Raw genomic sequence first — 19,699 nt, 5'->3', positions numbered from 1 at the left:
ACCAACTACTCCAGATCACAAAGCCTAGACCTCCTAAAAAATTCCTAGTAAGGCTACAGATACCCACAAAAGCTGATATTTAATCAAATCCTCAGAAACCCCTATGTCACTGATATGCCCCATCCAATAAATCCCATTATAAGCTAATGGGATCCATCACAGGCCAATAGTCTTCATCATACAAAAGATCCACCAAGGTGTTGTGGTTTATTTTGGAAAACAGACACAATGATGCAGGTAGGAAAAGCCTTCTATTAGACTTGCTTTTGATAAAATTAGATTACCTAAGTGTATGATCAATACCAAACAGGCATACACCTTGAAAACAGATAAGTATGGAGCACACAGACACTATAGAAGGTAGCTGAAAGAAGATAAGACACCGTTGCGACCCCCACCAATCCTGAGAATGGGGGTCCAATGACCCCTCTCTTCTGCGCTGTGGGCTCAATACATTTCGCTCCAGTCATTTTCAATGAGAGAGCCGAGAGCTTGTACTCTGCCATTTCTGTCAGCTCCATTGAAATGGATGAAGCGTTTCCGTCCATGTATGACAGTCACTCCATTCATTCTTCACGCCACTGTCAGTGGGTGCAGCAAGCCTGCAGTAACAGGAGAGGGTGACACGGGACCCTCATTCTCATTGCTGGGGTCTTGGCAATGAGACCTCCCCACGGATCATTTAAAATGCTTGGAGTAAATCCAGAAAGTATTGTGGACATTATCACATTAGAAGACCTTCCATTCACACACCCTATAGGGCCAGGAGAGTCTAAAGTGAAGATTTACTAAACATATTTCACCCTAATCTTCTCTTTCTCACACCCTTCAAATTCTTCCTAAATTAGTTGCTTCAAATCAAACACCTATGTCTCCTCTCCATAAAAAGGGGCAAGCCTAAACACCAAAATTGACCAAATCGCACCAGATTGGGGTGTTGTTGTAACTCAAGGAAGAAATGAGCGTGTTACGGTGTACTACCCTTGATACGCCAGCCCGGGTGCCCTAGATCTCACCCACAACTGCTGTCCCTGCCTGCTTGCCTCCACTCCTGGCTAACCCTAGCAAATGGGCAGCGGTCCCTACTCTCACTAGGGACCGAAAAGGGACGCTGGCATACCTGGATGGAAAGAGTAGAATACCGACAGACTAGGCAGATGTAAATAACCAACACGAACAATACTAAGCAGAACTGAAGCAGATGGAAAAACCTGGCGGATAATAGCAAAGTATAGCAGACAAGATGACATAGCAGACAAGATGACAGAGGCAGGAGACCAACAGAGGCAGACTAGCTAGCACATTGAGGGAAACCAATAACTGGCAGCGATTGCAAGTCTCTGTCTGACCCTTAAGCAAAACCCTCTGCCCAGGGTCAGAGAGAGCGCGACAGCCAACTCCCAAGAGAAAATAATAAAAGAGACAGTGCACGGCAGCTACACTCCCAGGTGCGCGCGCGCACCCCGCACCACGCCGGACGGGCACCTGCGCCCTCCGGCAGCCGGACAACAAGTCGGGGGGACGCGCCCCGACTGCGGGACCCTGCACACCTCCGCGCCGGGAGGACCAGCAACCACCAGATGGTAACAGAGCGGTATTGTTAAACTTCCCTTGACTGTATATAACAATACCCATCTTGACCAGGTCACATGACCTTTAACCTTGTCCAGCGTTACCTCACTGTTGACCTCCACTAAATTGGGGTCTTGTTGACAATCAATTGGGTCAAGTAAGGTATAAAGACTCATTAACCCAGCGATACTCATTCCATTCTCCCAGAGGAATTTACCACATTGACCTCAGATCTAGATACAATACTGGTTCCTCACTCTATATGTAAATTGTCTGTTTGCGCCGTAGCCCAGTTTATTAATTTTAGAAATTATTAATAAGTTATGTTTTAAGGAATCAGTCCGGTTAAAATTCGCAAATGACAGTTGATTCCTCTGCCACCGTGAATCCGGATGAACACAGTTAGGTTGTGCTCAGACTTGGGTTTGCAGGTTCTGTAAAGCTCTCGTTTACGTGAAGGAAAAATTGATCTATCATAAAGTGTATCCAATTAGGTCCCCAGAGTTGGCAGTGTCAAGGGAGAAAATGTGGCAATGTGCTGGGTCATGTTCTAGGACAGTGGTGGCGAACCTATGGCACGCGTGCCAGAAGCGGCACTCAGAGCCTTCTCAGCTGGCACTCGCCGCCGTCGGCCGCTCACCACATTAGTAAATACCAGCAGGGGTGCCGCAGCTCCCCTGCTTGTATGCACTCAGCAGCACTGCTAGAGGCGCTGATCTCGGCGCACACTGTGATGTCAGTGTGCAGCCGGGATCCTCCTCCTCCCTCCTCTGAGGTCTCCTACTTGGTTCCGCGAGAGCAGGGAAGGGAGGAGGTGTCCGGCAGCACATCACAGTGTGCTCCTAAGATCAGTGACAGGAACAGCGCCAAGCAGAGGAGGTGGGAGAATTTGGGTCTCAGAGGGGTGGGGGGCGCTATTACTACAGGGGCCACTGTGAGATGTCACTATTACTGCTGGGGGCTGCTGTGGGATGTCACTATTACCGCTGGGGGCTGCTGTGGGATGTCACTATTACCTATTACCACTGGGCTGATGTGGGATGTCACTATTACCACTGAGACCACGGTGTGGTGTTACTATTACCACTGGGGGCCCACTGTGGGATGTCACTATTACGACTGGGGCCACGGTGCGGTGTCACTATTACTGCTGGGGCCGCTGTGCTGGGTCACTATAACCACTAAAGCCGATTTGGGGGGGTCACTATTAGCGCTGGGGCTGCTCTGGGGTTGTCACTGCTGGGATATGTTTACACGAGGTGGAAATGCTGCAGAATGTCCTCAGCGGAAATTTCCGTGGCAAACTCCACAGCATTTCCGCATTAAAAAAAAGTCAAAATTTGCACCCGGTCTATTTTGAAACAGCCTTTTTTTAAAGAACGACGGAGGTAAAAATCATACGTGGTGATAAGCCCCGCCCCCTGATGTGTTGGCACTTTACAATAAATAAGTGGGTTTTGAGTTGCAGTTTGGGCACTCGGTCTCTAAAACGTTCGCCATCACTGTTCTAGGACATGCCATTCATTCTTCTGGTGTGCAGTATATGACCTATATGTCTCCTGGGTAATTACTGCAGTGTTGCACTGCGTACATGCCCATGATATCTGAATAATAACTATAATCAGAGTAAGCATGCCTGTAGAGCAGCTCCCTGCCGGCTCCATGTAAGCAGATCTTTCGGTCACAGCTCACACAATGAGCAGCTCACATTCCACAGGTCATCAGACCATCAGCTGACACCAATAATGACCTAAAATGCCCCAGAATCTCATGCCATCCTTTGTTTTATGTAAGCAGCAGATGGGTGACTTACCATCACTGACGCTAGACGGTGAAAACGGCAATTATCCAGTTTCTCCTCATCTCCCGTCTTACACAATGTGCGTCCCAAGAAGACCGTGAAATCATACTTTATACCAGATACCAACTGCAAAACAAACCAGGACAAAAAAATAAATAAAATAAATAGTACAGGTCCGTTTATATGAGCAGGAGCATACAAGAAATATAGATCTATTCCTTAGGCTGCATTCACACGAACGTATATCGGCTCGGTTTTCACGCTGAGTCGCTATACATCGTCCTCATCGGCAGGGGGGGGGGGGGGGGGGAGAGGAGGATGGAAGAGCCAGGAGCAGGAACTGAGCTCCCGCCCCCTCTCTGCCTCCTCTCCGCCCCTCTGCACTATTTGCAATGACAGGAGGCGGGATGAGGGCGGGGCTAAGTTTTCCGAATTAGCCCCACCCTCGTCCCGCTTCTCCCCATTGCAAATAGTGCAGAGGGCGGAGAGGAGGCAGAGAGGGGGTGGGAGCTCAGTTCCTGCTCCTGGCTCTTCCATCTCCCCCCCCTGCAGATGAGGACGACGTATATCGGCTCGGCGTGAAAACTGAGCCGATATACGTTCGTGTGAATGCAGCCTTATGACGAAGCAGGATAATCATACCTCTCTGATGCAGGAAATTTAAGAGGTTTTCCATGCAAATACTACTGATAACGTGGCTCAATAACAGCCATGCCTGCAGTTACTAGAGTCGCTACATGAAAGGTCGGCGTGGAGGCTTCCACTTCGACCTTTGTGATAGTGGTGCCGACAGCATGCGCCAGCACAGCTAATCAGCCCGCGTGGCGGATCAACTATTAAATGACTTCTCCTAAGGAAAGCTCATCAATAGTATGTGCATGGAAAACCACTTTAATGGATAAAACGAGATGTAAATTAGGGTCCAATTAGTAGACAAGAGAAGAACACGTCATGCTAAATATATGGCAGGAGGAGCACTTACAAGCTTGTTGCACATACCGTGTTTCCCCGAAAATAAGACAGTGTCTTATATTAATTTTTGTTCAAAAAGGTTTACATTTTTTTTACATGTATAGCTGCCTGGACACTATTTAAATTGACTTTTTTTAATTAACTGTTAGGGCTTAATTTTGGAGTAGGGCTTATATTTCAAGCATCCTCAAAAAGCCTGAAAAATCATTTTGCATCCTCAAACATTTTGGAAAATCATGCCAGGTCTTATTTTCAGGGAAACAGGGTAGTAACATAGAATGTGAGGCTGAAGGGAGACAATGTTTATCTAGTTCAGCCAGTTTCCAGCCCTCCTTTCCTTGTTGATCCAGAGGAAGGCAAAAAACACCCAATGAGTCAAAAGCAGTTAGCTCATTTGGGAAAAAAATCTTTTGCGACTCCATAATCGCAGTCAAAATAATCCCTGGAACGACGTGTGAAAGTTCCTACCTGACTCCAAGACCCAAATTAACAATCCTGCTAGATATCCTGTGATATCATAGCGCTCTAGAAAGGCATCTGATCCCCTCTCACCACGTTCTCAGGCAGAGAGTTCCACAGTCTCACTGCTCTTACAGAAAAGAATCCCCTTCTATGTTGGCAATGAAACCTTTGTTCCTCTAAACGTAGCAGATGCCGTCTTGTTACCGTTGCAGTCCTGGGTATAAACATATCATGGGAGAGATGCTTGTATTGTCCCCTAATGTATTTATGCATAGCTGGTTCACCCCTTAACTGCCTTTTTTCCAGGGTGAATAATCCCAATTTGATAGCCTCTCTCGGTACTTTAGTCCCCCATTCCATTTATTCATTTTGTTGCCCTTCTTTAAACCCATCAAGCACTGCAACATCTTTCCTGAGCACCGGTGTCTTTCCTGAGCACCGCATTCCATGTGAGGCCTGACAAGTGCCTTATATAGTGGAAGAATAATGTTCTCGTCCCTCGCCCCTGTACCTCCTTTAACCCTTTCCAATCCACTGTCTGACGTCTAAAGATTTACTGTTTGAAGGCTGTACAGCTCCGATGTCGGAAGACATCCGGTAGGGTATTCTTACTCTAGATTACTGGCTGTCTGTTGTCGGGTGCCTCTCCAGCATGTCCCATACTGCAGTACTGGCTCTAGCCAGCAGATGGCGCCATTGTATAATGGCAGAAAGAGAAAGCCCCCTAGGAAACCCTGAATCCAAAATTGGATTGCAAAGGGTTAATGTGTCCTAAGTAGAGATGAGCGAGGATACTCGCTAAGGCAAACTACTCGAGCGAGTAGTGCCTTATTCGAGCACCTGCCCGCTCGTCTCTAAAGATTCGGCTGCCGGCGCAGGCGAGCGGTGAGTTGCGGGAGTGAGCAGGGGGGAGTGAGAGAGGGATCTCTCCCCAAGCCCCCAGCTTATCTTGGTCCTCCTTTGTATTAATTACCTTGTATAATTTCATATCGTCTGCAAATATCAATATTTTACTGTGCAGAACCCTGTGGTACCCCACTAGCAACAGTGGCCCAAGCAGAGTACAATCCATTTATTACCACCCTCTGCTTTCTATCTTCGAGCCATTTCTTTACCCAATTATACGTTTTCACCACTCCGATCTGTCTCAAGAAGTAGCAGTCTGTCTATCACGTCACTAAGTTCCCTTAGAACCCTTGGGTGTATTCCATCTGGGACCAGTGATTTTTCGATTTTAATCTTTTCTAACTGGCTCTGCACTTCGTTCGTTTTATCCCCCTGCATCCCATGTGACATTTCTTTTTCCTTTGTAAAAACTTTAATAGATTTGCCTTCCCTCCATCACCTTCTATGATTTTTCCTGCATTATTTGTTAAAGGAACAGGGCTCTCATTGCAAATCTTTTTACCATTTATATAGCTCCTACACCTATATTTTACCGTAGCCTCAGCATTAAGATTTAACGTATAGACACACCCCTCCCCCTCTCCGTTTCCCATGGTCTCTCCTGAAGAGATTGTACCCCTGTAAACTCACTGCCCAATCGCACTTATTATCAAGCCATGTTTCAGTTATTCCTACTGTCATAATAGTCTTCAGACATTCTTGCTTCAAACCCACTTTACTGATCAGATGTCTTGCATTCGTTGTCATACAATTTATACGGTTGTTATTCTTTGCATTCATTATGCTACTTATGGTCCGATCAGCTGTTCTATCGGTGCAAACTGTAATTTTCTATTCAGCCAATAGACGCTGTGCTCTGCCCTTTGATTGGCTAGTGCTGATGATGTGAACAGTGCTGGCCAATCAAAGTGTAGGTATAGTACTTTAGTAGTCTAACACTACCCATGCACTATGGAGTAAGGTAGTCTGAAAACTGAATCTTGGACACCCAAGAACAAGACCTAAAACTGACTGATCAGACAGACAACAGAGAAGAACAAGTGCAAGTAATCCCCCCCCCCCCCCCCCATATGGACAGGTGCTAGTGTAGAAGTGCGATTACCTGTGATCACCCTATATACCAGCCGACACTGTCCCCAGGGATCACGTGATGCTCACCTGCCTCCGAAGGTCGCTGATGCGCAGTGCCCGGTACACGTCCGCGCGGCCGCTCACACTGTTATATTCCCGCTCCGCCAGTCTCACCAGAGTCTTCATCTCGGGCTCCTCCGGAGACACCTGCAGCCACCGGACAGGAGGGAGCCCGATCACCATCGCCACCGCAGCCAAGAGGAGCATGCAGCTGCCGCTCGCAGCCATCGTCAGATCTACTGCCGGCTGCTGTTCAGTGAAGATATAACCAGGGGTCATGTGACAGTCACGTGACATCTCTGAGCAGAGCGGAAGACATATTTGTTGTGGGCACTTATGGCTCTCAATTATGTGGAGCCTGGAGAGCGTAGTACCATATTGCACATATGGAGATAGAACAGCATGTATTGCGTCTCGTACTGGAAGGATAGGTGGATTTAGTTCGCGCTTCCTTAGTCCAGCTCCTAACATGTAAACGTCACTGCGATTCTACTTGTGGTCGCTAGATGGCAGCGTTGTATAGAAGTGAATATAGCTTGCGGGTCTATGAGGCTATGTACCGCCGAGCGTAGTTGCGCCTGCGTCATTGTGTTTTCGCCCTACAGGAAGCTTATTAGCACTTTCTGCTTAGGTTAAGCAGCGCTGCTGATTAGAGCCACCTGATTGGCTCTTCGGCACCACGTGACTACATAGCGTGCACGCGCATTGCCTTCAGCAGCCGTGCACTACACACTGCAGTTAAGCAGCCGTGCACTACACACTACACTTAAGCAGCACGGGGTTAGGTTTAGGGTTAGTGTTAGGGTTAGATTTAGGTAACCCTAAACCTAACCCCGTGCTGCTTAACCGCAGCCACGGTTTCAGCCGGATTTACCGCAGCGGATTAGCCGTCCCGTGTGGACGAGATTTCTGAGAAATCTCGTCCACATGGCTGGCTAATCCCGAGATTAGAGGCCACGGGCGGTTTTGCCGCGGGCAGATCTGCTGCGGCAAATCCGCCCTGTGTGAACTACAGTAGCAGAAAAGCGAATGAAACTCAAACTTTCATCTGCACATTTTGGGGAAAAAATGCACATAAATTGACCTATGGTGCAGATTTTAAATCCACAGCATTGCAGTGTAGCTCCAGTGCTTAGTCATACGTTCAGATACATTCTCCATGTGCGCAGTGCTGCATGTAAGGAACAGAATTGTGGCTTTTTCATATCATTTTTGATTCCGCAATTTTTCCCATTGAGTACTATTGTTGAATAGGTAGAAAACTGCTACAAAAGAGTACATTTTCTTTATTCCATATGCAAGCAAGGTGGTTAGCAAAATGATATACCACGATGACTAGTTGGTAGAGATGAGCGAGCACCAAAATGCTCGGGTGCTCGTTGCTCGAGTCGAACTTTCCACGATGCTCGAGGGTTCGTTTCGCGTAACGAACCCCATTGAAGTCAATGGGCGACCCGAGCATTTTTGTATATCGCCGATGCTCGCTAAGGTTTTCATTTGTGAAAATCTGCAAAACCTATGAAAGGGATGGAAACGACACAGAAACGGATAGGGCAGGCAAGGGGCAACATGTTGGGCTGCATTTCAGGTTCCCAGGTCCCACTATTAAGCCACAATAGCGGCAAGAGTGCCCCCCACCTAACAATTTTTACATCTGACAAACCCTCATTAGCAATGGATACCTTAGCTAAGCACCACACTACCTCCAACTAAGCACAATCACTGCCTGCGGGACACACCGCTGCCACTTCTCCTGGGTTACATGCTGCCCAACCCCCCCTGCACGACCCAGTGTCCACAGCGCACACCAAAGTGTCCCTGCGCAGCCTTCAGCTGCCCTCATGCCACACGCTGGCCTCATAGCCACACCACCCTCATGTCTATTTATTAGTGCGTCTGCCATGAGGAGGAACCGGAGGCACACACTGCAGAGGGTTGGCAGGGCCAGGCAGCGACCCTCTTCGAAAGGGAGGGGGCAATAGCCCACAATGCTGTTGAGAATTAATAATAGATTGACATTCGATCTTCATTCCAATCCTTTGCCACCTCTGTCAGGAGCTGCAAATGTGGGCATAAAGGGGAGTCCGCTGCCAGCCCAGCACTTCTACACATCTCCACAATGCAGCAATACTCGGTGTGGGAAGTATGTGAGCGGCCCTGGGGTCAGGCTCGGTCCCAGCAAACACCTTGTGTGGCCCAAGGTGCTGCGAGTGACATAGCAATGGGGACTCCATGTGTCCACACACTACTCATTCTGTTTGGGTGTCGGATACCTCATCGACAACGCAAGGGGTAAACCATCTGCACTCTGCACCCTACCCAAGTCTGTCAGTGTTTTGGGGACAGACAGGTACAACTCCGCTAAGCAAGTCTGTGTGCACCCGCAGTATGGGTGGCTAGCAGGAACCCACAGACGGTACAGAAAGAAATCCCATTGCAGTGCCCCGGATAGCTGAGGTTACGTGAGAGGAAATACATGTTGGCTGTGGCCCACAATCCATGCCCTAGTCAGTCAGGGTTTTTGGGGGGGCCAGATAGGTAGAACACCGCGATGGGAAGACTTAGTGCACCCATAGTATACACAGACCCCTGCAATATTCCTGTAGCAAAGGTATAAGCTGACCCCAGTAACAGTTATGTTGCAGAAGTCTAGGGAGACCCCAGTAACATTTCTGTAGTAACAGTATAGACAGACCCCAGTAACATTTCATTAGCAGAAGTATAAGAAGACCCCTGTAACAATTTGTAGCTGCAGTATTGGCAGACCCCTGTAACATTTGTGTAGCAGCAGTATAGGCAGACCCCTGTAACATTTACGTGGCAGAAATATAGGCAGACCCCAGTAACATTCTTGTAGCAGAAGTATAGGCAGACTCCTGTAACATTTAAGTGGCAGCAGTATAGGCAGACCGCTGTAACATGTATGCAGTAGAAGTATAGGCAGACTCCAGTAACAGTTATGTAGCAGCAGTATAGGTAGACCCCTGTAACATTTCTGTAGCAGCAGTATAAGCAGACCCCTGTAACATTTCTGTTGCAGCAGTATAGGCAGACCCCTGAAACATTTATGTAGCAGAAGCATAGGCAGACCCCAGTACCATTTTTGTAGCAGAAGTATACGCAGACCCCCTGTAACATTTACGTGGCAGAATTATAGGCAGACCCCAGTAACATTCTTGTAGCAGAAGTATAGGCAGACCCCTTTAACATTTATGTGGCAAAAGTATAGGCAGACTCCAGTAACATTTATGTAGCAGCAGTATAGGCAGACCCCAGTATCAGTTCTGTAGCAGCAGTATAGGCAGACCCCAGCACCATTTCTGTAGTAGAGGTATAGGCAGGCCCCTGTAAAATTTACGTGGCAGCAGTATAGGCATACCCCAGTAACATTTTTGTAGCAGAAGTATACGCAGAGCCCTGTCACGTTTCTGTAGTAACACTATAGACAGATCCCAGTGACATTTCTGTAGCAGAAGTATAGGCAGACCCCTGTAACATTTACGTGGCAGCAGTATTGGCAGACCCCAGTAACATCCTTGTGGCAGCAGTATAGGCAAACCCCAGTAAAATTAACGGGGCAGCAGTATAGGCAGACCCCCAGTAACATCCTTGTGGCAGCAGTATAGGCAGGCAGGCAGACCCCAGTAAAATTTCTGTAGTAATAGTATAGGCCAACCTCTGAAACATTAGGATACCATGAGCGTAGGCGTTGGCCCCAAAAATTAGTGTACCAACAGTACAAGTGTACCGCTGAAAAATTTATCAACCAAGAGGGCAGGTGAAACCCATAAACATTTTTTTTAAAGATACAGCTCACTGTTGCTTAATTTGTAACAGAGCCTGGAGGCAGCTCTGTTGAAAAAATTGGTTCATGTTACAGTCTCAATACTTTTGAAACTTTGAAAAATTGTAAAAACATTGTTAGGTGAGCCTTTTGGGCCGCAGAAAAATTGGCCGTTCAGCGCGATGACATGTTGTTTCTGGAGGAGGAGTAGCAGGAGGAGGACTAATATCAGAGACAGATTGACAAAGATCAATGCCCCGTTTTTCCGGTGATAGAGAAGAGTGCTTTTATCTGCGGTTGCAGCGATAAGAATCTTTAGGTTCCGCTGCTCTCCGCCAATGGAGAAGAGAAGTCTGGGGAAATCCAGGCTTTGTTTATCTTTATGAGTGTAAGCATGTCGCCACTGGCAGTTGACAGGCGGGTACGCTTGTCCGTGATGATTCCCCCAGCTGCACTAAACACCCTCTCTGACAAGACGCTAGCAGCAGGGCAAGCCAGCACCTCCAGGGCATACAGCACAAGTTCGTGCCACGTGTCCAGCCTTGACACCCAATAGTTGTATGGAGCAGAGGTATCTCGGAGGACGGTGGTACGATCGGCTACGTACTGTACTCCCTCACCATCTTCTTACAGTGCTCCCTCCGACTCAGCCTTGACTGGAGAGTGATGACGCAGTCTTGCTGGGGAGCCATAAAGCTGGCAAAGGCCTTGGAGAGTGTTCCCCTGCCTGCGCTGAACATGCTGCCTGATCTCCGCGCCTCCCCTTCTACTTGGCCCTCGGAACTGCGCCTTCTGCCGCTAGCGCTGTCAGATGGGAAGTTTACCATCAGTTTGTCCACCAGGGCCCTGCGGTATTGCATCACTCTCGAACCCCTTTCCTCTTCGGGAATGAAAGTGGAAAGGTTCTCCTTATACCGGGGGTCGAGAAGGGTGTACACCCAGTAATCCATAGTGGCCAGAATGTGTCTAATGCGAGGGTCACGAGAAAGGCAGCCTAACATGAAGTCAGCCATGTGTGCCAGGGTGCCAGTACGCAACACATCGCTGTCCTCACTAGGAAGATCACTTTCCGGATCCTCCTCCTCCTCCTCCTCTTCCTTCTGCTCCTCCCCCTCCTCCTCCTCCTCCTCCAAAACGCACTGAGATATAGACATGAGGGTGCTCTGACTATCAAGCGACATACTGTCTTCCCCCGGCTCTGTTTCCGAGCGCAAAGCGTCTGCCTTTATGCTTTGCAGGGAACTTCTCAAGAGACATAGCAGAGGAATGGTGACGCTAATGATTGCAGCATCACCGCTCACCATCTGGGTAGACTCCTCAAAGTTTCCGAGGACCTGGCAGATGTCTGCCATCCAGGCCCACTCCTCGGTAAAGAATTGGGGAGGCCGCCCATGTTGGAGTTGGTATTCCAATATTGCGCTATGCTGCTCATAGAGCCTGGCCAACATGTGGAACGTAGAATTCCACAGTATGGGCACATCGCACAGCAGTCGGTGCTCTGGCAGATTAAACCGATGTTGCAGGGTCCTCAGGGTGGCAGCATCCGTGGTGGACTTGCGGAGACGTGCGCAGACGCGGCGCACCTTGCCGAGCAGGTCAGATAAGTGCGGGTAGTTTTTCAGAAACCGTTGAACCACCAGATTGAAGACGTGGGCCAGGCATGGCACGTGCGTGAGGCTGCCGAGCTGCAGTGCCGCCACCAGTTTACGGCCATTGTCACACACGACCATGCCCGGTTGCAGGATCAGCGGCGAAAGCCAGAGGTCGATCTGCTCAGTCAGACCCTGCAACAGCTCGGGGGCCATGTGCCTCTTGTCACCTAGGCTGAGTAGTTTCAGCACGGCCTGCTGACGCTTGCCCACCGCTGTGCTGCCGCGCCACACTGACTGCTGGCGACGTACTGCTCACATTTCTTAATTGAGAGGTAGAGGTTGCGTAGGAGGATTAGGAGGGGGGGTAGAGGAGGTGGCATAGACCGCCACAGATACCCGAACCGAGGAAGGACCCGCGATTCTGGGTGTGGGTAGGACGTGTGCGGTCCCAGGCTCTGACTCGGTCCCAGCCCCCAACAAATTCACCCAATGTGCCGTCAGGGAGATATAGTGGCCCTGCCCACCAATACTTGTCCACGTGTCTGTGGTTAAGTGGACCTTCCCAGTAACCGCGTTGGTAAGGGCACGATTGATGTTGCGGGAGACGTGCTGGTATAGGGCTGGGACAGCTGGACGCTGCGCTGAGAGACATTGCTGGATGGGGCCGAGGACAGCGGAGGTGAGGGTGTGGGTGCTGGCCGGGAGGCGCTCGTGCCTGTGTCCTGAGAGGGGGGTTGGATCTGAGTGGCAGGTTGGGGCGCAGGGGGAGAGGCAGTGGTGCAACCCGGAGGTGATGAACGGCCTTCGTCCCACCTTGTGGGGTGCTTGGCCATCATATGCCTGCGCATGCTGGTGGAGGTGAGGCTGGTACTGGTGGCTCGCCGGCTGATCTTGGCGCAACACAGGTTGCACACCACTGTTTGTCGGTCGTCCGCGCTCTCACTGAAAAACATCCACACCTTTGAAGACCTAGGCCTCTATAGGGTGGCTTGGCGCGAGGGGGTGCTTTGGGAAACAGTTGGGGGAGTCTTCGCTCTGGCCCTGCCTCTACCCCTGGCCACCCCACTGCCTCTTCCAACCTGTCCTGCTGCTGCACTTGCCTCCCTCTCTGAAGACCTGTCCTCAGTTGGCTTAGCGAACCAGGTGGGGTCAGTCACTCCATTGTCCAGCGGCTCTTCCTCCGAATCCTCTGTGCGCTCCTCCCTCGGACTTACTGCCCTTACTACTCCCTCACAGATAGACAACTGTGTCTCATCATCATCGACCTCCTCACCCACTGAAAGCTCTTGAGACAGTTGCCGGAAGTCCTCAGCCTCATCACCCGGACCCCGGGAACTTTTGAAAGGTTGGGCATCGGTCACGACAAACTCCTCAGGTGGGAGAGGAACCATTTTTCCCCATCAAGGCAGGGGCCCGAGAACAGTTCCTGGGAGTCTGCCTGCTCCTCAGAATGTGTCATTGTAATGGAGTGAGGAGGCTGGGAGGAAGGAGGAGCAGCAGCAAGAGGATTCAGAGTTGCAGCAGTGGACAGCGTAGAAGACTGGGTGGTCAATACATTGCTGGATGCATTTTCTGCCATCCACGACAGGACCTGCTCACACTGCTCATTTTGTAATAAAGGTCTACCATGTGGACCCAAAAATTGTGATATGAAGCTGGGGACCCCAGAAACTTGCCTCTCTCCTAATCCCGCATAAGCCGGCTGCGATTCACCTGAACCAGGAACTCAGCCTGTGCCCACACCCTCACTTGGACCTCCGCCTCCTCGCCCGCGTCCACGACCACGTCCTCTAGGCCTACCCCTACCCCTCAGCATGGTGTATTACCAATAGAGCAGACACAGAGTGGTCTGAATAATTATGCAATTAGTGGCGTGCAATTGGAGGCTGACAGCGGTTATGTTACGCACACTGCAGTCCGCAAAAAATTATACGCTAGGCTGCAAAAAGGCCTAGCTGAGTAATAGTGAGCCACTACAACTCCCAGCGGCCACAACAGTAATGCACACGGTCACAGGTAGCCCTAAAGAGGAGCTTTCTTGGGGGACTTGTTGACAGGATTCTACACTAGCACTGTCTCTGCCTGACCAGTACTGCCCCTCTACTCTGTATAATTGGCTGCATACTGAGAACGCAATAGTCTGCATAGCCCAAGATGAAAAAAAAAAATTGTGCAAAACTGCACCCAGCAGCCACAACAGTAATGCACACGGTCAGAGGTAGCCCTAAGAAGGACCGTTGGGGTACTTGTTGACAGGATTCTACACTAGCACTGTCCCTGCCTGACCAGTACTGCCCCTCTACTCTGTATAATTGGCTACAGACTGAGAATGCAATAGTCTGCACAGCCCAAGATGAAAAAAAAAAATGTGCAAAACTGCTCCCAGCAGCCACAACAGTAATGCACACGGTCAGATGTGGCCCTAAGAAGGACCGTTGGGGTTCTTGAAGACGCCAACACTCTAACTATAGCACCAGCAGCACCCTTCTTAATCTCTGCCAGCGTGTGTCTGAGGCGAGCCGCGGGCGGGACTGCTTTAAATACTCGGCGGTCACTTGATCTCACCAGCCACTCACTGCAGGGGGGTGGGATAGGGCTGGAACGTCACGGGATGAAGTTATAATGCCTTCCCTGCATGTGTATTGGCCAGAAAATGGCGCAAAACATGCAGGGAAGGAAATGGAATTGACTCGAGTACCGCGTGGTGCTCGTCTCGAGTAATGAGCATGTCGAGTACCCTAATACTCGAGTGAGCATCAAGCTCGGACGAGTACGTTCGTTCATCTCTACTAGTTGGCTGAACCAACCAGTTTCATTGTTCCACTCACGCTCGGGTATATTTAATGCATATGTTACGTGCATAAAAAAGATCGCAGCAAGTTCTATTTTCTCCGTATTACGTACATAAGAGCTCTATTGTTCTCTACGGGTGGGTTCTAAACGCAATGCATACATAAATACTTTGCATATTTGCGATGTTTTTTATGTATGTTGCTAGGAGACTTTCAAAGGAAGTTAAAAAAAGAAACCATGAAGTTGTAAGCCTCATGTCCACGGTGAAAATCAGGCCCACCGCGGATTCTTCATGGAGAATCCGTAGCGGGTCCCTCCTGCCCCGTGGACATGAGGCCAAAAAATAAGAATAAACTCACCTCTCCGAACACTGGGGTTCTTCCTTCCTTCCCGGGCGGATCTTCTTTCTTCGGCCCGGCGGATGTGCTCGGTACGCCGGCAGCGTGCCGCGTACATGCGCCGGGCACATCCGCCAGGCCGAAGAAAGAAGATCCGGCCGGGAAGAAAGGGAGACCTGCAGCGTCCAGGACAGGTGAGTTTTAATTATGGTATGGGTGTTCCGCGGATCCGGACGGCTTCCATAGGCTTCAATAGAAGGGAGACCCGCACTAAAATGGAGCATGTCCGGATTTTTTCCCGCACGCGGATCCGCGCCTAAAGGGAAAAATGACATCCGCAGGTATTTAACTACCTGCGGGTGTCCAATGCATTCCCATGGGTGCGGATCCGCGTGCGGGAAAAACGCTGTGGATTTTAACCCCGTGGACATGAGGCCGTAGGCAGACAGTGTATGAGTCTCTAGGAACCACTGACCCATCCGAGCTGTTGTCTGTGGATATTGAAGGCCATTATATTAAGGTGACCAGATTTTCCCAGGGTCAAAGAGGGACAGAGAGATGTAGTCAGGGCTTATCACGACGTATGATTTTACCTCTGTCGTTAAATAGTATAGAGCCATTTAAAAAAAACAAGAAGGAAAATTCCACAGCATTTCTGCATTCAAAAACAGTCAAAATCAGTACCATTGGTGCAGATTTTGACTTGAAATTAGCAGCATGCCCACAGCTGATTTCATACTATGTGGCACTCCCCCTCACCTTCGCCAAAGCGCCGGCTCACCGTATGGACAGACACAACAACCATCGGGTGCACGGATAGATGCAAGCACACCCCACAGCAAGAGAAAACAGAATCTTTGGCACTTCCATGGATACCAGAATAAAAACTGTATTTTATTGAGACATCATGGATAAAAAGCATCTTCTTTTGCGCAAAACTTTTTGGAAGATGTTTTTTATCCATGATGTCTAAATAAAATACTGTTTTTTTCTGGTATCCACGGAAGTTCTGTTTGTTTCTCATTTTAAAGTGCCATTAATTCCAGGGTGCTGTATATATATATCTAGAGATATAAATCTGTGTATATATAGATATATACAGGTTGGGAGGGGTAACATCACTCCTTAAGGAGAGTACCAAGAAGGTGAGTGGGGAGACGTGTAAGGCCATGCATGCTCCTCTGCGAAATATATGCAAATAAGGAAGTTGGAATGATTTAGTGACTCCTGCATTGGGCAGGGGGTTGAACCAGATGGGTACTGGTGCATTATGTCTCCTCCGGAAGTATGGCTGGAGACATGGGTTAGCCAGGTTGCGATACAGGGGACGGTCAGGTGACGTCCACAGGTGCTGATTGGCTGATACACGCTGGGCTCCCGTGTCGGCTCTGAAACCCCAGACACACATGTAGCGGGCCCCGCTGTTACTTTCCCCGGTGGCCTCCGATCTCCTCTCCTTTTCCCCACCAGCCTCCCATCTCTGCTGCCGCCTCCGCTGTCACTGTTTTCCCCTGCGGGCTCCCATGTCGGCTTCCACCTTCATTGTCACTCTCCCCGTCAGCCTACCATCTCCGGTCCCGGACCTGCTCTCACTGTCCTTGCCGCAGAGCTCCCATCTCAGCTCCCGGCTATGCTCTGCCTCTATCCACCGGTCTCCCATCTGCAGTCCCGGGTCGGCTGTCACTGTCCCTGCCGGCCACACATCTCCCTTCGCGGCTTCGCTGTTACTGTGGCCGCCGGCATCCCATCTTCACTCACATCTGTGCATTCTCAGCCACCGCTGAAGGCGGCCACCGCTCTCACATGAGTGGATGTATGGATCGCGCTCCCGCTCCCTCTCAGGTGTCAGCTGCTGTGTTCATCTGCCGGCAAAATGTAGCCAGCTCGGAGGTGGGCTTGGCTGTGCAAAGGTGTGTGAGCGGCAGCCAATGGGCAGCATTTGGGCGTGACCTCCGGCATCCCAACCCATAGCTACTAGTGCAGTATGTCTCTACTTCTGGTGTCGACATATTGCACCAATATCCACCAGATGACCTTGGAGGTCTCTTCCAACTCTACCATTCTAGGATTCTATGGAATACCTCTGCAGCACCACCTATTATATGGCAGCATTCCTGCAAATCAGTGTCTAATAATCCAATAGGTGGCGTTGCAGAGGTATTGTCCCATCTCCTTTTTTGCATATATTTCCCAAAGGAGCATGCATGGCTTTATAAGTCTTCTCACTCACCTTCTCAGTGCTTTCCTAAAGGAGTGATGTTACCCCTCCCAAACCACATCACAGGCCTCTCACTAGCCAAGCCAGTATCCTACTACACACTGATGAGGGGCAAACATCCCCAAACAGCTGTCTGTGTGTGGATTCTGGCTGAGTTTTCAATTCACAATCATTGTTAAGATCTTTATAAAGGGTTGGACATTGATTTGCAGGAATGCTGCCATCCAATAGGTGGCGCTACAGAGGCATTGTCCCATTTTCCTTATTTGCATAGCTCCATGGAATTAATGGTACTTAAAAAAGTGAATCATAATCATACTTCAGATAAGCATTATTTGCTTGTATTATCAATAATGCCCTGCAGGAGGCAGCACAACACTGCTTCTTAATCATTGATGATGAAATCTTAAATCCCGGGTAGCAACATTGAATGTTTGAGGACTTCACAGAGGTGTGTGAAAGATACGCAAAAAAGGGAATGTGAGAGACAGTATGCACAATAGTAGTGTATTTCAATGGCTATTAAATGCAAAAACAGGTGGGCTTAATAGTAAAATAGGTATGAGGGCTTTCCTGCAATTGCTAGATAGATAGATAGATAGATAGATAGATAGATAGATAGATAGATAGATAGATAGATAGATAGATATGAGATAGATAGATAAATAGATAGAAAGATAGATATGAGATAGATAGATATGAGATAAATATGAGATAAATAGATATGAGAGAGATAGATAGATATGAGAGACATATAAATAGATATGAGATATATCACTATATAAGATAGATAGATAGATATTAGATAGATAGATAGAAGATAGATAGATAGATATGAAATAGACAGATAGATGTGAAATAGATAGATATGAGATAGATAGATAGATAGATAGATAGATAGATAGACTGATAGATATGAAATAGATAGATAGATAGAAGATAGATAGATAGATTTGAGATAGATAGATGATAGATAGATATGAAATAGACAGAAAGATATGAAATAGATAGATAGTGATAAGATAGGTAAATGATAGATATGAAATAGATTAATAGATATGAGAGAGAGAGATAGATAGATGCATATGAAATAGATAGCTAGATATGAGATGAATAGATAAATAGATAGATATGGGATAGATAGATAGATATGAGAGACATAGATATAGATATGAGATAGATCACTATATATGATAGATAGATAGATATGAGATAGATAAATAGATGATAGATATATATATTAAATAGATAGATATGAGATAGATAGATAGAAGATGATGATAGATAGATAGATAGAAGATGATGATAGATAGATAGATAGAAGATGATGATAGATAGATAGATATGAGATAGATAGATATGAGAGACATAGATATAGATATGAGATAGATCACTATATATGATAGATAGATAGATAGATGTGAGATAGATAGTGATAACATAGGTAGATGATAGATAGATAGATAGATAGATAGATAGATAGATAGATAGATATGAGAGACATAGATATAGATATGAGATAGATCACTATATATGATAGATAGATGGATAGATAGATATGAGATAGATAGATAATGATAAGATAGGTAGATGAAACATAGATAGATATGAAATAGATATAAGATAGATAGATAAATATGAGATAGATGGATGGATGGATAGATAGAAGATGATGATAGATAGATATGATATAGATCACTATATATGATAGATAAATGGATAGATATGAGATAGATAGATAGTGACAAGATAGGTAGATGATAGATAGATATGAAATAGATAGATATGAGATAGATAGATAGATAGATAGATAGATAGATAGATAGATAGATAGATAGATAGATATGAAATAAATAGATATAGATATGAGATAGATCACTATATATGATAGATAGATAAATGGATAGATAGATTAGATAGATGTGATAGATATGAGATAGATATATAGCAATATTTTCATTCTTAAATTGAAGAAAATCAATTTATTATGTCACCAATACTATTTGCAGCAGATAGAGGGTTAAGACGTCTTAAGATGACCTGCTGTGGGAGGGCCTGAGTATTTGTGTCTACGACCCGGTGATTGGATGCTGGGGGCCTGCATGCCCTTTCTGAGCTAAGAAGCTACCA

General features: G+C 47.7%; 1 protein-coding gene across 2 annotated transcripts in view; it reads right to left on the bottom strand.

The window, feature by feature from the left end:
- LOC136582227 (cathepsin F-like) overlaps window positions 1-7,090 on the bottom strand; it is a 62,269-nt gene extending 55,179 nt beyond the window's left edge. For both annotated transcript variants that reach the window (XM_066583102.1, XM_066583103.1), the window contains exons 1-2: window positions 6,872-7,090; window positions 3,386-3,499 (exon numbers count right to left, since the gene is read on the bottom strand). In XM_066583102.1, the coding sequence (XP_066439199.1) occupies window positions 3,386-3,499; window positions 6,872-7,072 (315 nt within the window). In that variant the 5' untranslated portion in view covers window positions 7,073-7,090. The remainder of the gene's footprint in view (window positions 1-3,385; window positions 3,500-6,871) is intronic.
- Between the last annotated feature and the right edge of the window lie 12,609 nt (window positions 7,091-19,699).

Source organism: Eleutherodactylus coqui, chromosome 11, assembly GCF_035609145.1.
Source record: "Eleutherodactylus coqui strain aEleCoq1 chromosome 11, aEleCoq1.hap1, whole genome shotgun sequence".
In the NCBI taxonomy this organism is placed as follows: Eukaryota; Metazoa; Chordata; class Amphibia; order Anura; family Eleutherodactylidae; genus Eleutherodactylus; species Eleutherodactylus coqui.
Note: the sequence above shows the minus strand (reverse complement) of the source record. Positions and strands in the feature narration are given on the sequence as shown.